Source organism: Sparassis crispa, assembly GCF_003851025.1.
Source record: "Sparassis crispa DNA, contig_000008F, whole genome shotgun sequence".
Lineage (NCBI taxonomy): Eukaryota > Fungi > Basidiomycota > Agaricomycetes > Polyporales > Sparassidaceae > Sparassis > Sparassis crispa.
This window is the reverse complement of record NW_020939755.1, coordinates 1245870-1263411: the sequence shown is the minus strand read 5'-3', so window position 1 is coordinate 1263411 and position 17542 is coordinate 1245870. Positions and strand designations below refer to the sequence as shown.

Genomic DNA, 17542 nt, shown 5'->3' with positions numbered 1-17542 from the left:
CTGGATCACTGGGTCAGTTCTTCACCGATCAGTGTTGTGGACTTCATTCGACTCGGTATTAAACGGAAATGAAACTACGCTACTACTTTCAAGAGATTGTTCCACCGGTTGTGGCGCCTTGAACTCCGTGCGCTATGGCTCCGTGTCCATCGGGATTTCCTCAGCGTCATGAGGATGTTCGATGACCACAACGATCTTCTGTCCCTTAAACAGATGCGCCTGCGGATGCGTGTCGTCCTCCTCTGCGCTGATGTGCACCTTCCCTCCGCAGCCTGGCAGGCTGTCGGCTTGAACAGACGCGCCCACCACTTCAGTCCCTGTACCTTCCGTAGACGGTGACTTCACGCTAGAGCTGAGGATCCAGTGCGACAGGCTACTTTGAGTGCGTTTCAGCGGTGCTTTGGTTGGAGGATCTGAGGAGCTGGGTGATTGCAATGACTGATCTGCGAGCGCTGGAATAGAGGTGGGGGAAGAGGATAGAGGGATGTTGAACGACCGTGCTCGAGGGATGTAGATCGACGGTGGTCGAACGCGTCCGCGGCTGCAATCGCACTGGAAAGTCTCTGTCCAGTTCTTCGTCGACATTGCCTTGTTATATTCTTTGTTGCTGGCAAAAAATCCCATGAGTATACAGAACAAATGAGGTGAAGGTACGTAGATAAAGACACGCAGCGGGCGACCTTGCGCATATATGCATGCACAAGTAGAGCGACTGTAAAAATAAGAACTGACCTGTGTGGGAGCTTTGCGATCTTCCTCAGATCCGTTGATACCAGCTCAACGCGTTTCCACTGAGGGATTTTGGGGTCGGCAACGATGGAGTACGTGCCACAGAAGCTAATGTACGGCGGGGGCGTTGACGCAGATAAACACGCGTCATAGTACGCCTTGAGTGTAGAGGATAGTGCATCGAGCAGCGCTGGAGCGGTCTGAAATTGAACGTAGCCTTCCACGTCCACGAAATCTGCGCCACCGCCATGTTCTCCTCGATCCAATTCCACCGCCTTTCTTTTCCCGAGTAGAACGCCAACACCAGAAGATTGAGACGCTTTACCGTCAGACTTGGGACTTCCGGACGTGATCGGGTTTCCACCTGGATCCGTCAATTGCGTATTCGACTTCTCGGCCTGTGCCATGTCCTGCAGACGCAGACGCTCCAGGCGTCTCTCCTTCTTCAGCCTCGCCTTCTCCCTGTCCTTCAGCCTACACTCTTCACACCATTTGAAGTCATATATGGAAGGTAGAAGCTTGTGGCAGGAGCTGCATGTTCGAGATTCGGACACAGGCTTTGGCTTGCTGGGATTTAGCCCTTTGGGTGCGAGAACGAGGAAAGGGATGCGTTCAGCAACACTCATTTTAGTGAGCATCTAGGGTCAAGAAGACAAGAAGAATAGGAACAAGCACAGAACGCGGACAAAGGGGAATAACAATGAACAAGGGCTTTTTAAACAACGCGTGTGTGACAAGGTCGCGTCAAGTCACGATGTGACAACCGTGCTATGGAGAGATTGCGACGCTTGGCCACCGTTTTTCTCGGACTATTGTATGACTTCTATCGTTTATCACGTCCGTCAGTACTAGGTAAGCTCAAAGTTGGCGCTTTTTGAAAAACGACCTTTTTCCTTTCCGAAAAGCGATCTGAAAAAGCGGGCGCAACTTCAGGTCGCCATTGCGGCCATGTGACTCGGAGGAACACGCTTTGGACACATCAGGAAAACCCAACTTTTACTCATGGGACTTATTCCGACTTTTTGTCCTTTTTTGCTTTATTTAAGGCCCATAAGTTCCCAAAAGTTGACTTTTAAATCTCTAAGGAAATATGACTTATGGACTTTTTGTCCTTTTTTGCCTTATTTAAGGCCCATAAGTGCATTTAAGTCACATAAGAACACCTTTAAGTAAAAGTTGGGTTTTCCTGATGTGCACGCTGAGCCTCGGGCAGCGATACCATGTCTCGCAATAATATCTGTGACAAATACCTTCAGTTTTATGCTCTATTTATTGCACTATGAGAGGCAACTATATATGCTTCAGGAGGATGCAGACACTCACGGTCTGTCAGCAACTCCGACTAGATCTTGAGACAATCTGCACTATCAAATAGGCCTGCTACCTGTGCAACCGTTAGCCTGTGCTGAAGCTCGGACACCTCAGCATAGCTTGGGAATATGCTAAAGACCATTGCCACCGCTTCAATGTCCAGGTGCAAGTGCTCTCGCTTTCGACTTTGTTGTCACGTGCATCACACAGATGTCACACCGTGACTCTTTCGGCGAGCAATAAAGTGAGCCTGGAGCGGTGTCTCAGATCTGGGACCTTGCTTTTCTGAAAGAAAAAGGTCGCTTTTGAAAAAAGGCCAACTTTGAACATACCTAGTAACTATGGGAAGGAAAAATGCAAACATATCTGGTCTTTCACGCTTCGTTCTTGAGGCATTCTCCCAACCTGATGAAGCTACAGCCTCCCCCACACAAACCACCACCGCTGTAACTACCACGACGACTGCTACGATTCTGCACTCTGCGACGAACAACGCGACAGGCGGAGCGACGAAACGTGCAGTAGAAGTGCAAGAAGATGGATCTGATGCCGAATGTCGACCCTCAAAAAAGCGGAAAGTGGGACTGCTCGGTCCTGGATTGGAGAAATACGACGCAACAGGATTGGTGCCATTCTACACCGAACCTTCACAAGTACCTGTCCACCTGAAAAAGTGTGCGTATGTCTTAAACCTCTTGCGCAAACAGGTGAAAGACTCATGCCTCGAAGATTTTTCTCAGCGCGAACGCTACTTCTCCCGGTACTCCTCGGGCTGTCTCTTGGACGAAGAAGGCTGGTATAGCATCACTCCCGAACGCATCGCCGATCAGATTGCTGAACGATGTCGCTGTGACATCGTACTCGATGCTTTTTGCGGCGTCGGTGGGAATGCTATTGCTTTTGCACGGACATGCGAGCGAGGTATGTGCATTCACCGCTCTCAGGCACCATTTTGGGTCTGCACACTGATTCATCGGTGCCACAGTGATCGCACTCGACATCTCGCCGGTACGTCTGGCGCTTGCACGGCACAACGCTGCCCTTTACGGCGTAGCAGACCGCATCGAGTTTATTCTTGCAGACTTCCTATCCTTCGCTCGCACGTTGCCCCAACAACAATCGTCGCGACACCGACTAGAGAAAACCAGAGCAGTAGATGCAGCTGCACACTATGAATCGCTGTTGCATCGCAAGATCGACGTCATCTTCCTCAGCCCACCCTGGGGCGGCCCTTCATACCTGTCGGACTCGGCTTCTACACTGCAGGGTGCCGCCACGGAGAACGGAGACATAAATGCCCTTGAACCACCAGAATACTCTCTTGCAAGCATACGCCCTGTGCACGGTGCGCAGCTGTTCAAGCTTGCGCGGCGCATTACGAAGAATGTGGCGTACTTCTTGCCGCGTAACGTACGTTTGGATGAAGTAGCGGCTTTGCTGAAGCAAAGAGCCCAAGATGATGGCACAGAGCTTAGAAATGATGGACATACCAGCGGCGGGGGTGCGGAAAAAATACACCAGGGCGGCGAGAATACAAGTGAAATTGAGATGGTTGAAGTAGAAGAGGAATGGATGGGCTCGAAGCTGAAAGCTCTGACATGCTACTTCGGTGGGCTCGCAGCGGGACAGGAGCATTTGTTTTAGTTGGAAGGTTATTTCGCGACTCTTGCTGTTCACGATGAATACGTTAATTGTAAACATGTGCAACAAATGTTGAGTTGAGATGATGGCTAGGTTGACCGTAAATATGTTGTACAGGTGCAGTAACATGTCAAAGAACCTCATCAGAGAATCGGAGGTCGGTTCTTTCTCTTGTCCCCAACAGTATGCTGTACAGGGAACGCATGAATTTACATATGGCTTCCAGATCTCCAACTCGTACCCTGTTCGTTCAAGATGCAGAGAACGCCAGCGCCCAGAGACCTCAATCGTCGTCATCGTCAGACTCAACACGTGCCAGCCGGCTGAGCAGAGAGCCGTCAAACGCGCCTGCAGCATTTTCAGCACGCCTACTGACAGAGCGATGGAACGCAAGAGAGTACGCACGGCCCACGGCAGAAGCGTGCTTGCCTCTGTAGGCGGCCAGCGGAGACGCGGGGGAAGCAGGAGGGGATGGAAGGGACGAGGCAAACGACGTATCAAATGGCGCGTTTGCTGAGGAGGGAATAGTATAATTGATTGTGCGGGAGGGAGTGGAGACAGGTGAGGTCGCGTAAGTGAATGATTTTTGTCGCTGAGGGCTTGACTGTGCGCGTCGGAGGCGGAAGGTAGGGATTAGAGGTAATAATGAGACGATGATCGCAAAGATAATGGAAGAATGACGCACGCTAGTACTTGCTGACAGTCCTTTCAACGGACGCGCCAGAGGTGACATGTTGATGTTCTTGGCCGGAGAGGGTGGTGGTGGTGGATGCGACACCCGAGGATACCGCAGGGCATAAGATGCCTGGAGAATGTTTGTACTGAACACAAATATTGCGAGGACTTCTGCTCGAGTATTCTTAGTCACACACAAGGCGCGAGAGAGGACCCTACGTACCAAGCAGACACAGCGTGTAGTACAGCGTGCTCACTGGCGCGTGGCTACGGACAATGGAGAGAGCGGTCCACAGAGAAGGCAGAGGAAGTAAGGTGGTGAGCACTGTGAGAATAAAGATCCCGATGGTGTTGGTCCGTAGTCTGGCGAGGGCTTCACTGCGTGGCAGCTTCAGGCTGTCGAAGAGTGAGGATGATGCCGCCACCGTCGACGAGGAAAGTGTTCTGGAAGTCTGCGAAGACATATCGAGCGTGTGTTATCCTGTTCACTCAATTCAACGGTCTTGAGTATCCCAGCCACAGAACAAATGAGCAGCAGCTAGCACAAAGATCGGTAATTGCAAGGAGCGGAGGACTGACTTCCATGAACTTTTCGCGACTGCCAACGCGAGTCACGTGTACGTCGCTTCAACGGCGGTAGATTCCGGTGGGCCGGGGTTCACCCAGCGCGAAGCGCCAAAGTCGTACCGAGGCCGACGCTGGACGACTGCGACGGCGAAAGCATGGCCTCAGGCTTCTGATCCTTCCTGACGATGACTTCGAGTTTGAAAAAAACTGAGTACCGTCTATTGCAGTCTATTCATGGCTCTGGCCAGCAGCTAATTCCGCTGAGACTTGGACAGCCTAACTCATATTATTATCGAGTCCGCATTTACTCCAGGTTGCGCAACTTTCGTACCCTCCTCGTCCACCTCGACGTGGTTTGCCGTAGTTCTGCCCCTATATTGACAATTTAGATGGAAGGTGTGTACATCTAATATTATATTACTTGAAGATCCTCTGTGTGAACTGTTTTACGTTTGCAGGCTCATCCGACAGGATGAGCGACGCAACGAGCGTGCCCATCGCCCTTCTCCCCGAGGACATCCTATACGAGATCTTCTATGTTCTTACCCGTTCCACGTTCGGTACGCGCCTTGGATGTACCTATCCTGTGGTGACCCACGTTTGCCGTCACTGGCGTCATCTTGCGCTTCACTCTCCACAGCTCTGGACATTCGTCTGTGTCACTCCTTCTCGCAGCACTACGCTAATCCAAGAATACCTGGCGCGATCCAAAGATTCACCATTGTATGTCCAGTTCATCAGCTTTGGATCTGCCTTGAGGTCTCTGCCAGCTCTGGAGTTGAAGGGGCAAGTCCTCTCAGAACATGTCCATCGTATCTTTGAATTCCGTGCCGTCGGATTCTCTCGAATGGAGATGAAGGCTCTTTTGTCATCTTTCACTTCACCGGCGCCGCAGTTGTACAGTCTTCACCTCCAAACTGACCAGCGCCTCTTTGTCGAAGACCTTTTCGGTGGTCAGGCCCCAAGCATCCGCGATATTTCCATGAAGAGGGTAGCAACACCTTGGTTACCTTGCAGGAATATGACGAGACTGGATGTCGACAATCAGCCTGCACCCGCGTTGTGGGAGCTGTTGTTGACGTTGCGAAACAGTCCTGCTCTGCAGGTGTTGAAATTGGGCATGTACGGCACTGTCCTCCCTGCAGATGTTCCTGAACCCCAGGGACCAATCATTGAACTGCTCCAGTTACAGACGCTGGCTCTAATTACCCATGTCCATGAAGATGTTGCACTCATATTGTCGCATCTATCGTTCCCGCCATCAACGGCCGTCAGTCTCAAATTGAGAGGCATCCGCATGTCACCCCTCAACCTCGACCGCGGCTGTTCTTCGTTATGCAATATGACTTCTGGTGTGCAAGATATCATCCTGGATCTGGTGTCGGACAATTCCTGGTCAACATGCGTGACTCTTGAGTCTATGGATTCGAGAATAAAGACGCAATGGGAATGGTTCGACGCCGAGCCCGACAACCTTGACCTGACGCATATCGGCTTCGCCGCGATGTCCTTCACCGCGATCCGGCACATTTCCATCCGTGCGACGTCATATCGAACTACGGTGGCCCAGTGGCTGGGCATCCTCAATCACATTTCAACTGTCGTCTCTGCACACATTGATTTCGTAGATTCCATGGTGCTCCTGTTTTTTCTTGCATTGGCTGGAGGACCCGAAACAGATATACATACCCCGATATCGGTATGCCCAAATCTTAAGCACCTTATCGTCTCGCGCTTGGACGATTCCCGGGAGAATATCTTACAAAGTTTGACAAGTGTTCTTGATATGCGCGCGGCGAGGGGTGCGCGGTTGGCGTCGTTGGACATCACAATGAGATCAGGGAAAGAGTTCCCTTCTCCGCTCCTCTCCGTGCTTCGTGCTTGCGTCGACAAGATAACCATACACTGTCGCGCGGGTACCCTTCATTATGGTAGCACAAAATCCCCAGACTGTACGTGTCTTTTGAATGCACAATCCAATATTTGCGCTCAACCCCGTCTCATTTGTCATCTAGAGGTGCTTCCCCTCTGTGTGAGTTGCTAACGAATATTAGCGAAATCAATCTTTTGGGGAGGCTCTCTTCCTTGAGTAGGATTGTCATTACGAAGCATTCTCCCGTCCTTGCCTGGCGTTGGTTTGTTTCAAGGTTTTCCCTCGGTTGCTCCTCGTTCTAGCGAAACACTGCAGCTCTATTATGAAGGTATATGAGGGTATATGTTGACAAATATCATGGTGCACCAAATAAATTGAGCGGCACTGCCCAGCCGTTAACTGGTGCCTATCAAAACTGCGTGGAATATCGTTAGCTGCTTAGCCATCCACGGATCACTTGCGACTTGCCAATGTTCATGCCTGCCCGCTTCATAGAATACTGTAGAATGCATCAGAACTATGTGCAAAAGCCACGAAGACGAACAGACCTGAAAGTCATCACCAGTCAACACGAGAATGTCCCCATGAACAAGGGTGACCAGCAGAGCTTCCTTCCACGTGTTCTTAGAGGGCGCCGAAGAAGTCTTCCTCTGAACCGAGGAAGGATATTTTCTCTTCTTGGCTGTACGGCGTGATAGGACCAGAGATGCTGCAGGGCTGCTCGTTGATGAAGTCGCCGCCCGGTTCGCAGCCTGTGCTCCCCCTTTCATTCGCGTAGGTGACACTTCAGATCTGACTGAGATGGATAGTTCGATGTCTGCACCGAGGCAGAGCAGCGTGATGCATGACTTCTTTGCCGGGAAGATTCCCTGCGTTAGCAGTCTCAGAGAGGATGGCCGTACAAAAAAGGCGTGAAACTGATCACACCTTCCTCGAGCCCGTACTTGTCCAAGCGAGCACGATCAACTGATCGATCTTCAAAGAGGACTCTCCGCCGTCGGTACGTCCAAGATGGAGCATCAACTCTTTAGCAGCGGAAACACACTCTGGAACATCCGCCCAAGGGACAGCAGGGACACCTCCTTCTTTACCAACGAAATAGGTGTAGTAAGGCCCTATATGGACGTATGAGTGATCCTTGACTTCGAGCACAGTAAATGGACGTGTACCTGCCCCTAAGCCAGCCTTGAGACCACGCATCGGCATCTCAATCTTCATCTGAAACTCCCTGAAGAGACGAGTGGGCTGATCCTGGTGCTTCTCTAGATTGCCGGTGAAGAGGTGCGTCGCAATCTGGGAATCGCCTAATTTGTAACGGAACACGCGCATACTATCGGGGCGCTTGACGGTGAACGACGAGACACCATCCGAAGGTCGATCCCAAGGCAGTATTTGCGGTGCCGTGGTGTATGGGTTGCGTAGGCAGCCGACATCCACAGGAGGCATGAAGTTACCTCGCTTGAGGCAAGAGTTGAGTACATAGTGTATTAGAGGCGAAACCGCCCTTACCCGACAGTGACCACACTTCTGATGCCGCAGATTCCGTTGGACGTTCAGCATTCCACATTCTCCGCAGTGCCAGCCGTGAGACGTCGTTAGCTCGGACGTACCGTTCTCGAAGTCCTCCTGGGAAAACGTGCTCGAGGCCATGAGCTCAAGAGGTAAGAGGTTATACGGCTGCATCAACATATCAATGTCCTGATCTTCCTCTCCATCGCCCTCGCCTGTTGGCGCAGGCACCCACCAACGAGGTAGAGGACCGACCGACGGATCGAGACTGTCTCCGCCAGGTGTCCACACGAACCTGAACCGCCAATGGCGTGCATGTCGAGTATCCTGGACTGGTTGTAAGGAATTGACATCCCTGTCGAATATCTGCACATTCAACAAAACCATCAAGCATGCGAATAAGGCTTGGTTCATAACCTCACCTCCACTTCTGTAATCTTGAAGAGACCCAGAAAGACACAGCCGTACTCTTCGGGTAAGCCGAGACGCACAAGCGACGAATTCCTAGTCGCAATAATGCTGACCGGGATACGCTTCGTGTAGCAATCCAACAGAGCTTTGATCTCAGGAGGCGGATTGCCATTCAAGGCTTCATCCATCGGTGAAGAGTGGAGCTTTGGGGGAGGATATATTTCCGTTGGCCCGGCCCCGTGAAAAGTGGAAGAATGAGTGAAGGTCTCAGGGATCTGCGAGTGAACATGTGGGCCTGGAATTGATCGCATTAAAGCACCGTCGGCTGCAGAACCCGTGGCAATGAGTCGTTGCAGCTCTTGTGTATGCTGCAATATCTGTGGTAGGTAATACGAGTAAGAAGCTGAACCCCTTGCATCAGCGTTTCAGATATACGGGACACATCAAGTAGAACACTCGCAGTCATAGTATCCTTGTAAGGCAGACCCACGGCTCGAGCCAGGGATCGGAACAGCTGACATTGTGGAGCTTTCTTCCGTCTGGACCGCGCCAAATTGACACGCATCTGCCACTGGCGAAATACTCTGCATATCCGCAACTGACAGACGTCAACTAAAGCCATCATGGCAAAAAAGTTACACCCACCCTTGCCCCAGTCTCCGTAGTCAGCAGAAGTTGAAGCAAACACGCCAAGATGTACTCCGCGGCCCACCATGCCTTCGTGAAACTTAGTGGAGCCGTGGACTGCCGCTGGTAGCAGGGGAGGTACACTTTCAAGAGCAACTCCGCCGTAAATCAAGTAATCCCTGTACTGACACGGGTCTTGTTGCACTAGGAGACCACTTGAGGGACCGGGTACAACGTTAGCGGAGATCGAATGGAATGTCGCGGGACCATTACGCCAAGGAACGTCTGTACTTCGCTGCTCAGGAAGCAATGGCATGTACTCCGGTGGAGGGGACGGCGATGCTGACAAGGTATATAGTCCATCCATAGTGAGAACTGGTAGAGACATAGAAGAATCACTAGCCGACTCTCGAAGCGAAGGATGAAGATACGACGGATGAGGTACAGTGCCAAACGCTCCAGTGGAGAAAACAGGTGCAGAAATAGCGGAAGCACCAGGTAAAACGGGGAGATCAGGCGATATTAATGTCGGTAGTGAATGGTCCCGGCCTGGTAATGGAAAGGGTGGCGAGATATCGGCAGCTGTGCCAGGGGGAACGGGACTCGAGAAAGTCCGCACCCTATCAAACAATGCACTCTTGTGACTATTCTGCCGTGAAGATAGCGAGAGATGAACTCACAAAGACAGCTCGATGACGGATTTACCATCCCACAAGTCATTTGGCCATGCCTGCCCCTCGAGGAAGAGGGTAGGAGTCTCCGTGTACTGCCAAACAACCCCATTCATACTTCGCGCCAGCTCCGGTATGACCTCACACAGCTCTTCTTTGCTCTGAACGACGAGAGAATACGCCTAGTAAGGAAAAGTCTACCAACCGAACAGGTATCACCTACGTTCGCCCAGATCCGAGGGAGAGTAGAGGCAGAACCCAACGAGGCGGCTGCTGACCCTCCTAGGGTAGGTTGATTCGGAGGAGGAACAACGTGCCATGTCGGCTGATACGGAACGTCTACACACAAAGACATTGCGTAGATTCTGTCGTCGGCTTTCCCATTAACGATTGAGTGGATGACACTTACTCTCTGTAGTCTTCGGCTTGTGCATTGTACGACTGGTTTGGAGGCCACCTCTGCGCCCGGTGATGCTTTGGGGCTTTGCCTTGTCCTTGGTTCCGGTTATATTCTTGGGTTTGGGTCCGCGTTTTATTGCAGTACTTCGATTGGCATTTGAACCGCTCGGTACTTCGAACGTACGTATATTGTCATGCTTCCGACGCTTTTTAGGTTTGGCAGCACCATCTTGTACCTCGTCGCTGCTGCTCTCTGGTACGACAGCATCTGAAGAAATGTTCTCTGGCGCAGAACGTGGTTGTTTGCACTTCCGCGGTCTTGACAATCTAAGACCGGGAGCAGGGGGGTTAGAGGATGATGCTCCATCCACTGTTTGATCAGGGCGAGTCGTTGTCGATCGAGCGTCCTCCTGAAGCGGTAGGTAGCTACTGCTACTCCCATTCTGCTTCTCTTTTCTTGGCCTGAGTACCGACGGACCTGGAAGAATTGAAGGTGAAACAGAAAATTTGCATAGTTTTCCACTGGTCTCGCATCTTTTACAACTGGGACGCGCGCGTGTGCATCTCTTCCTGAGTTTCTTACAGGACTCGCAGCGCTCCGCCACGACATACCCACGCCGGGTTGTTTCTGGGACTGACTGTGAGTGGTCCTCCTTGCCTGAGGGAATATAAAAAATATGCTCTGGGGATATATCCTCGTCGTACGCAGCCGGCAGCGTAGCAGGGCGACAAACAGCGCTATCCCATTGTAAGGCGTATTCGGGTATGGGTTTGTCACAAAAGGGATTCACTCGATCAGTTGACGCGGAATTTGCGGTGTCCATCTCTAAGAATAAAGAAACATGACTAGTCAATTGTCAGGTAGAAAGTTGTCGCAGTATGACGCGACTGAACATGATACACGAACGATAAACTCCCTCGAGTACAATGTCTGCAGGTGCGTGAGTTGCGACGAGGCACTTGCTACTTCTCAGCGACCCGTAGACTACTTATCGTCGCGCACTAGTAGCCTGAGATACTGTGATGACAAGTGGGACGCGCCGATCGCGGCCGCGACGCGTTGAGAAAGTCAGAATTTAAGTGACGTCACGAGTCACAATCGTTCCGCGACAAGTCAGTGCTGCGTGATGCACCAGCATAGTTCTCTGGTTTAAATCAGCTGCACCATGGAATTCACTGAGAACTGTAACGTGTTACATGGCATGCACGACCAGAGCAAACGTTGTGTCTAGCACACAACAGCCGGGAAAAGATATGGTTTGCGTGACACTCTGTGACGTCCCGCAACGGTCGTCACACTCCGTTCCATATTCAAGACAGTGGCGCCGATAGTTGGCTATCGAGTCGCCGATCCAACGACCAGCCAGCTGATCGTCTTGGGATATTAATTGTATGCTACCAAGTTATGTGCACATGCTTGTTGCTTGACATGAGAAATTAACCTAATGCCACCGGACGCACGACTTTCCTATAGGACCACAACCTGCCTCGATTTCCGTCGGAGCAGTCGAAGTAACTTATGCACTGATCTTGTCAGGGCATACAGCATGCTTTCAAGTGAACTCATCAAAAGCCGTTACATTGCCGGGAGGGACGTGACATCCAATATGCAACATGTCGAGGTTGGCTATGTAGGACAGAAGTGATGCAGTCGGGTCAAGAGGCGAGTATAGGAAGAAGTGTCGGGACGTTCTTCGAGGCTCTAATGCGCGACTCTGAGTCCTGCATCCGCGCCTTCAATGCTGACTCTATACTAGCCAGCATCTGAGACATTTCCTAGGTGCATGAATGCAAGTCAGTAAACCGCATACAAGCAATGACGCACCACTAACCGAGTTGTCAGGCTCGTACGACAAGCCCAGCTGGATCGCCTCCTTCGCCTCCTCGTATCTTTCCAGCCTCATCAACGCCCTTGCCTTCCGGAAATGTCCCTTACTCCACGGTCGCTTCAGCTGGATAACAGTCTCGGCGTCGACCAGCGCGCCGACGTAGTCTCCCGCTTCCAGGAAAGCGGCGGAACGGTTGGACAGGACGGTGGAAAGCTCTTCGCGCATTATCTGCTGCGCTTCCCACGGTGGTCTCTGTGCGGCCATGTTGATGGCCATGGTGTAGCGTTGGATGGCTTTCTCGTGCAAGCCGCCTTTAAAGAGAGTCTACGAACACGAGCGAACGGATCAGCCAAACATTCGGTGGGCTAGGGCGTCAAGCATACATTCCCCTCCTCCTTGATGTTTGTGATTGCCATGGTTAATTTCTGGGTGACAATCTGGGGTGGTGGGGGACAACGTAGGGTGGAGTGGGCAAGCAGGATTCTGGAGAGGCGGTTGAGGGAGACGTAGTCGGCGTCACATTCGACACATTTTTCGAGCGAGTGTTTTCCGCACAAGGCGGTCGTATTGTCTGGTGGGCCAAGAGCGATATCGACAGAGCTGATGCTGGCTTCAATGAGAGCTTCCATCACCGGGTCCGGGGGACGTATGACCATCTGTGCTTGCTGGGGTGGGGGGCCATGAGTGTGAGGGGGCTGGCCGGGGCCATGGGTATGGCTGTGGGGAGGCTGACCGGGAGCGTGGGTGTGCGAGTGAGACATGCTGGCAGACGATGGACGTTGAGCAGCTTAATGGCAATCCTGGAGTGCTTGCCACGTGCCGTGAGAAACCACTACTGCATCTCCCAACCCTAGGCTATGGTTTGTAATTCCCTCGACCGTCTTGAATCGCCCAAGGCATGTCTGCGTCTGACGATGGAGAGTATACCGAGCGATCAACCGTACGCATTATATGCGAATTTTCCATCTCCTGAGCTCATATCACGCATCATTCAGACTCGCAGACGGAAGCGCAGGAGGACCACTAACCCAAGAGGACGATCATATGTAGAATCTCCCGAACCTTCGTTCAGTTCGCTGCTCGCGCCAGTCCTAGACGTTCTTGCAGAGCGATATGGGACTGCAGAAGGCAGGGAAAGATATGACAATGGGTTTGAGCAGTTCATGGATGACCTGCTGCCGGAACTCACTCAGGCCGAAGCTGCGCTGCTGGATAGATTGAAGGAGGTCGACGAATCCGTGAGCTCTCGTGACTTGTTGTTCAAAGAGCTTGTCGTCATTTTGCAGGTTAGGGACAACTTGTGCGGCCTTTAACCCGCTCGCAAGCAAGTGAACTGCTGCAGAAGTTGACATCGACTTCTAGCGCCGATAATCAGCTTTCCGCTCTTTCTGCGCTGGTGTCCAGGAAGCTGAAGCTACAGTCTGTGAGTTTAGTGAACATCACTTCATCTCTTTGTCTTCCCCATCTTGCGCATAGGGAGACCTCCGTCGTCGGCTACTGGACGTATCGAGTTCGCGAACTCACAGCGGACCCACATCGCCCTTGGCTGCACGCACATCCTCGTCTGCTAATCCGCAAGTAATCGACGCACTATACTCCATCCAAACGACGCCTTATGAGCGATCGTTCCTCTCGCGTGTTCAAGGCTTCCAGCCCAAACGTACTCACGGAGTCATTGCGGTGGACTGGGAAACTCGCAGTCCGTGGATGGAGCTCATGAGCGATGTCCGCCAGCATTTCGCTCTAGCGCAGTATGCATGCACTTGTAACACGTTTTTATTCATCTCACTAGCTTTTCTAAATTAGTCCGGAGCGAGAACAGCTCGTGGAAACAATTGCTCCTATAGAGTACGTAACTCTGCAGGCGTCGCATATTGACCAAGTGCACGATCTGCTTGGCCGTGTGTTCTGGGCTGGGATTGACGGTAATTCCATGGCGATGCTCCTTCGGTCACGGTGTTGATGTTCTTTTGCAGTTAGCGACTCTCTCCAGTACACACCGGAGAAATGCACCATTGTGGCAACGTACAAACAGCTGGTAGTCGGCGCAGCATTCCTTAGTTCGCCCCAAGAAACGTACATCACATACCTCGCCGTCCGCGCTGGCTGGGAGAACTCGCAAATCGCAACGTACGTCGTTCCATGTGTAGTCTACAGCATAATCTAAGATATGTACAGATCGATGCTCTACCATCTCATTACATTAAATCTCAACAAAGATATTACCCTGCACGTATCGATCAACAATCCCGCGATGGTCTGTCGCATCCTTACCAGCAGAGGGTCTCGCACACGTCCTGACGCATATACCCACAGCTCTTATATAACCGCTTCGGCTTCAAGGCAGAGGAGTTCATCGTCGGGTTCTACGAAGATTATCTCGATCCCCAGTCACGCGCCTCGAAGAATGCATTCCGTCTGAGACTGAGACGGTGGGCGTCCGCGCGCGAGCTCACTGCATCCGTGTCTTCTTGAGTTGTCGGCGAAGACTGCGTTCGAACGGCGTGCTCTCCCTAGAGTCGGTATTGGGCAAGCTCTTTTCCGCCTTGCGCTCAAGTTCTTCGACCCACTTTCCTCCCTCGGCGCCCTCGAATAACCATACATGCCTGCAAGGACGTATAAGGATACCGAAGACTCCCGGAAAGGCGACTCACGTGTCTGCGACTCGCTGGGGCTCCGGGCTTTCTGAGAGACGTTTCCTTGGATTGCCTCGAGTCGCGGTGCCTAGGGAACCGCCGTTTGTATGCGGGCGCGGATCTGGGAGGTCCCACCCAAGCTTCCTGCAGAGATGCTGCACGACATCGTCCGCATTTCCGAGTAAAACAATCTGTGACTTCAGATTGAGGGGCTTCCGATACAATGATCTTGTATCTAAACTTACATCTGGGTTGATGTGTTTGATAGGTGTCTTGTTGATTAAGATCTGACAGTAGGAATGATCTTTAAGATGGCTTTCGCAGGGAAATATACCTGTCGTACCTGAGGTACCGAATGAGGGAGATGCGCTAGGGAACAAAGATGTTGAGAAGATAGAGAAGATAACAAACTTAAATGTCAAGATTTACCTAGGATTTCTGAGACCGGCGACACTTTGAGCGACGTGCCGATGACAATGAGTAAGTCCAGCATCTGGCGATCCTCTAACAAGGAACGGTCAAATACATCGCTCAATTTCTCGCCAAAGAATGTAATGTCAGGCTGCAAACGCATCCGGATACATATGTTGAATATAAGCAAAGTCATTCGGCTGAGCAAAAAAAGGCACCTTCATGATTCCAGGCGGGAACTCGGGCACGTCCGGCTCCTCGCTTCCGTCGCTCTCGTCGCTGTTCCACCTCGAAGCGCGTCGTCTCTTACTCTTCTTCTTACGCTCATTATTCGATGCAGGGCGGGAAGGAGCAGCGTTGCAGATCTTGCAAAGGGGAACCCGGTGGTTGAGAATGTCGTCCTCGATCTCAGATCCTGGGACACGGACATGACAATTCAGACAAGACGCAATGGCGAACGATCCGTGGCACTGGAGAACGTGCTGCACTCCTGCTTGCCTCTCTAGCGTGTCTATGTTCTGTGTGTAATTCTGGTTGAAGGCAAGAAATGATCATAACGCTGTAATGTCGTGATGAACTCATGCAGAACCTACGCGAAGAAGCTGAAAAGATATGATCAGGAAGAGTGTCCTCAGATGAAATTCGTTCTCTTACTTTGCCCTTATCTTCTATTAACTTGATGAATCGATGGCACGGGGAGGGTATAAAATTAGATGGGTATATCTTGCTGCAGCAAACCGTAAGACGCGATGCAACGTGGATGCGGGTTGGCAATCACCTGGCAAAAGAGCTTAGTGCAAAGGAACAGTTAGTGCGAAATCTGTGGTGAAATTGTATCAAATGTACTGACTAGAACACTGAAACACGCCGACAGTTAGAATCAAACCTGGAAGATCTACCAGAGAGCAAACATACCAGATGGGTTCTCTCGGAAATAATTTATATCAAACCTGGATGACACTCTGAGCATCGACAGTCAACGCCACACGCGATAGAAGCACTGACATCTGTTGTGGGTCATCCAGGTCATATTCGCCTTTCTCTTGCAGGGCCGCGTACAGTCCGTTACGGGAACGAAAATCAGGAATGCCGCAAGACACGCCTGCGAAACCTTCTGTAAGCAGGTCCAAACGAATAACATCTCAGAATACCGACTTATGCCTGCTCCAGTCAGGACGAGGATGCGCTTGGATCTTCGGATAAGGGTTACGGCATCCTCAATAGTGTTGTATGCAGTGAGTTTCTCTCGCGACTGTAATCTGATCACACCGCGTCAAAACGGGCATACGAGAAGTCAACACAGGCGCTACGCACTCCCGGGACAATGCGACTCGGAGGAAGAAGAGTAGGGTCTTCGTCCGTTTCTCTCGGAGCTCCTTGCACTGGCCAAGTGATGTCACTAAATGCACACAAGATGAAGATGGATGAAGACCAACGAGACAGATGCCGAACGCGTAGAGTAGCTTGGGGATAGGTATGGCATTCGTCACAACATATTCGTTGATAAAAGACCCCATTCCTGCAACACATGTTTAGAAAATGTATTTTACAACTAAAATTGACAATGTCGTCTATGCACGCAACTCACCAAACTCTTTCAGCCAAGTCATCATCTCCTTGGTCTGTTCCTTGGTCCATGCAGTCTGCGCTACGTTACGAGAGTTTTCAATGCCTTGAGGTATTTCGACAAGTAATAGATGGCTCCTCGCAATCTGATTCGCGTAACATCGCCCGAGCGCCGAATGTTACACGTTCAGAGTACGAGAAGCCACGTCGTGCCCAGGTCACCTACCTTCACGCAGTTGGACGTCGAAGTCCGTCATGTCTTCTAGCTCGACGTCGAGGTCAGGCTCATCTCCGTCCAAATAACCTAGCCCCACGTCGGTAGCATCTGCGGCTCCAGCTTGTTCGGCTGGAGCGTCTTCGCGATATCCATCGAGGATGTCCTCGATGGTCTCCATGTCCGCGTCAACCACCTCCGCCGCGTCGAGAAACGCTTGCACCTGCAGCGCGTAGATGCTACTGAGGCGACGCCGGTTCGAGTGCAAACCCGGGGATGAACTTGGCATGGCGCCGGGAGGACTCGAACTAGTTGCGGACGACACGCGGTCCATGGCTCTGAGCGAATGATGTTGGTAGAGAACGATGTCAAGTCGTAGATGCAAAGTAGTCACGGGATGCATAAGCTACTGTACTGTAAAAAAGCTGACCTGGGCCAGTCGCGCTCTCAGTCCGGAATTCACTTCTCCTCCA

General features: G+C 51.6%; 7 protein-coding genes across 7 annotated transcripts; 2 read left to right on the top strand and 5 right to left on the bottom strand.

The window, feature by feature from the left end:
• Positions 1-132: 132 nt before the first annotated feature.
• On the bottom strand, positions 133-1355 carry SCP_0904230 (predicted protein; the record flags this gene model as incomplete). Its single annotated transcript, XM_027761656.1, has 2 exons — positions 133-607; positions 733-1355. The coding sequence occupies 2 exons, from the start codon at positions 1353-1355 to the stop codon at positions 133-135; spliced, it is 1098 nt and encodes a 365-aa protein (XP_027617457.1).
• Positions 1356-2381: 1026 nt separating this feature from the next.
• On the top strand, positions 2382-3684 carry SCP_0904220 (Trimethylguanosine synthase; the record flags this gene model as incomplete). The annotated part of the gene is made up of 4 exons (XM_027761655.1): positions 2382-2409; positions 2461-2715; positions 2770-2961; positions 3026-3684. 4 exons carry the CDS (start codon positions 2382-2384, stop codon positions 3682-3684), a joined length of 1134 nt encoding a protein of 377 aa, XP_027617456.1.
• A 280-nt stretch (positions 3685-3964) lies between these two features.
• SCP_0904210 (predicted protein) lies at positions 3965-4820 on the bottom strand (the record flags this gene model as incomplete). Its single annotated transcript, XM_027761654.1, has 4 exons — positions 3965-4029; positions 4087-4285; positions 4367-4527; positions 4580-4820. The coding sequence occupies 4 exons, from the start codon at positions 4818-4820 to the stop codon at positions 3965-3967; spliced, it is 666 nt and encodes a 221-aa protein (XP_027617455.1).
• Positions 4821-7191: 2371 nt separating this feature from the next.
• On the bottom strand, positions 7192-11237 carry SCP_0904200 (hypothetical protein; the record flags this gene model as incomplete). Its single annotated transcript, XM_027761653.1, has 12 exons — positions 7192-7211; positions 7265-7295; positions 7345-7665; positions 7724-7911; positions 7966-8254; positions 8306-8671; positions 8728-9119; positions 9177-9314; positions 9362-9963; positions 10024-10175; positions 10238-10353; positions 10424-11237. 12 exons carry the CDS (start codon positions 11235-11237, stop codon positions 7192-7194), a joined length of 3429 nt encoding a protein of 1142 aa, XP_027617454.1.
• An 832-nt stretch (positions 11238-12069) lies between these two features.
• Positions 12070-12898, bottom strand: SCP_0904190 (Translocation protein; the record flags this gene model as incomplete). The annotated part of the gene is made up of 3 exons (XM_027761652.1): positions 12070-12189; positions 12246-12566; positions 12626-12898. The coding sequence occupies 3 exons, from the start codon at positions 12896-12898 to the stop codon at positions 12070-12072; spliced, it is 714 nt and encodes a 237-aa protein (XP_027617453.1).
• Positions 12899-13140: 242 nt separating this feature from the next.
• On the top strand, positions 13141-14409 carry SCP_0904180 (hypothetical protein; the record flags this gene model as incomplete). Its single annotated transcript, XM_027761651.1, has 6 exons — positions 13141-13182; positions 13238-13480; positions 13534-13665; positions 13719-13993; positions 14049-14167; positions 14219-14409. The coding sequence occupies 6 exons, from the start codon at positions 13141-13143 to the stop codon at positions 14407-14409; spliced, it is 1002 nt and encodes a 333-aa protein (XP_027617452.1).
• A 285-nt stretch (positions 14410-14694) lies between these two features.
• On the bottom strand, positions 14695-17403 carry SCP_0904170 (NAD-dependent protein deacetylase hst1; the record flags this gene model as incomplete). Its single annotated transcript, XM_027761650.1, has 17 exons — positions 14695-14848; positions 14897-15069; positions 15124-15165; positions 15222-15247; positions 15308-15440; positions 15508-15819; positions 15883-15891; positions 15944-16016; positions 16068-16079; positions 16140-16146; positions 16205-16239; positions 16295-16391; positions 16445-16548; positions 16604-16671; positions 16726-16808; positions 16878-16937; positions 17082-17403. 17 exons carry the CDS (start codon positions 17401-17403, stop codon positions 14695-14697), a joined length of 1710 nt encoding a protein of 569 aa, XP_027617451.1.
• Positions 17404-17542: the final 139 nt, after the last annotated feature.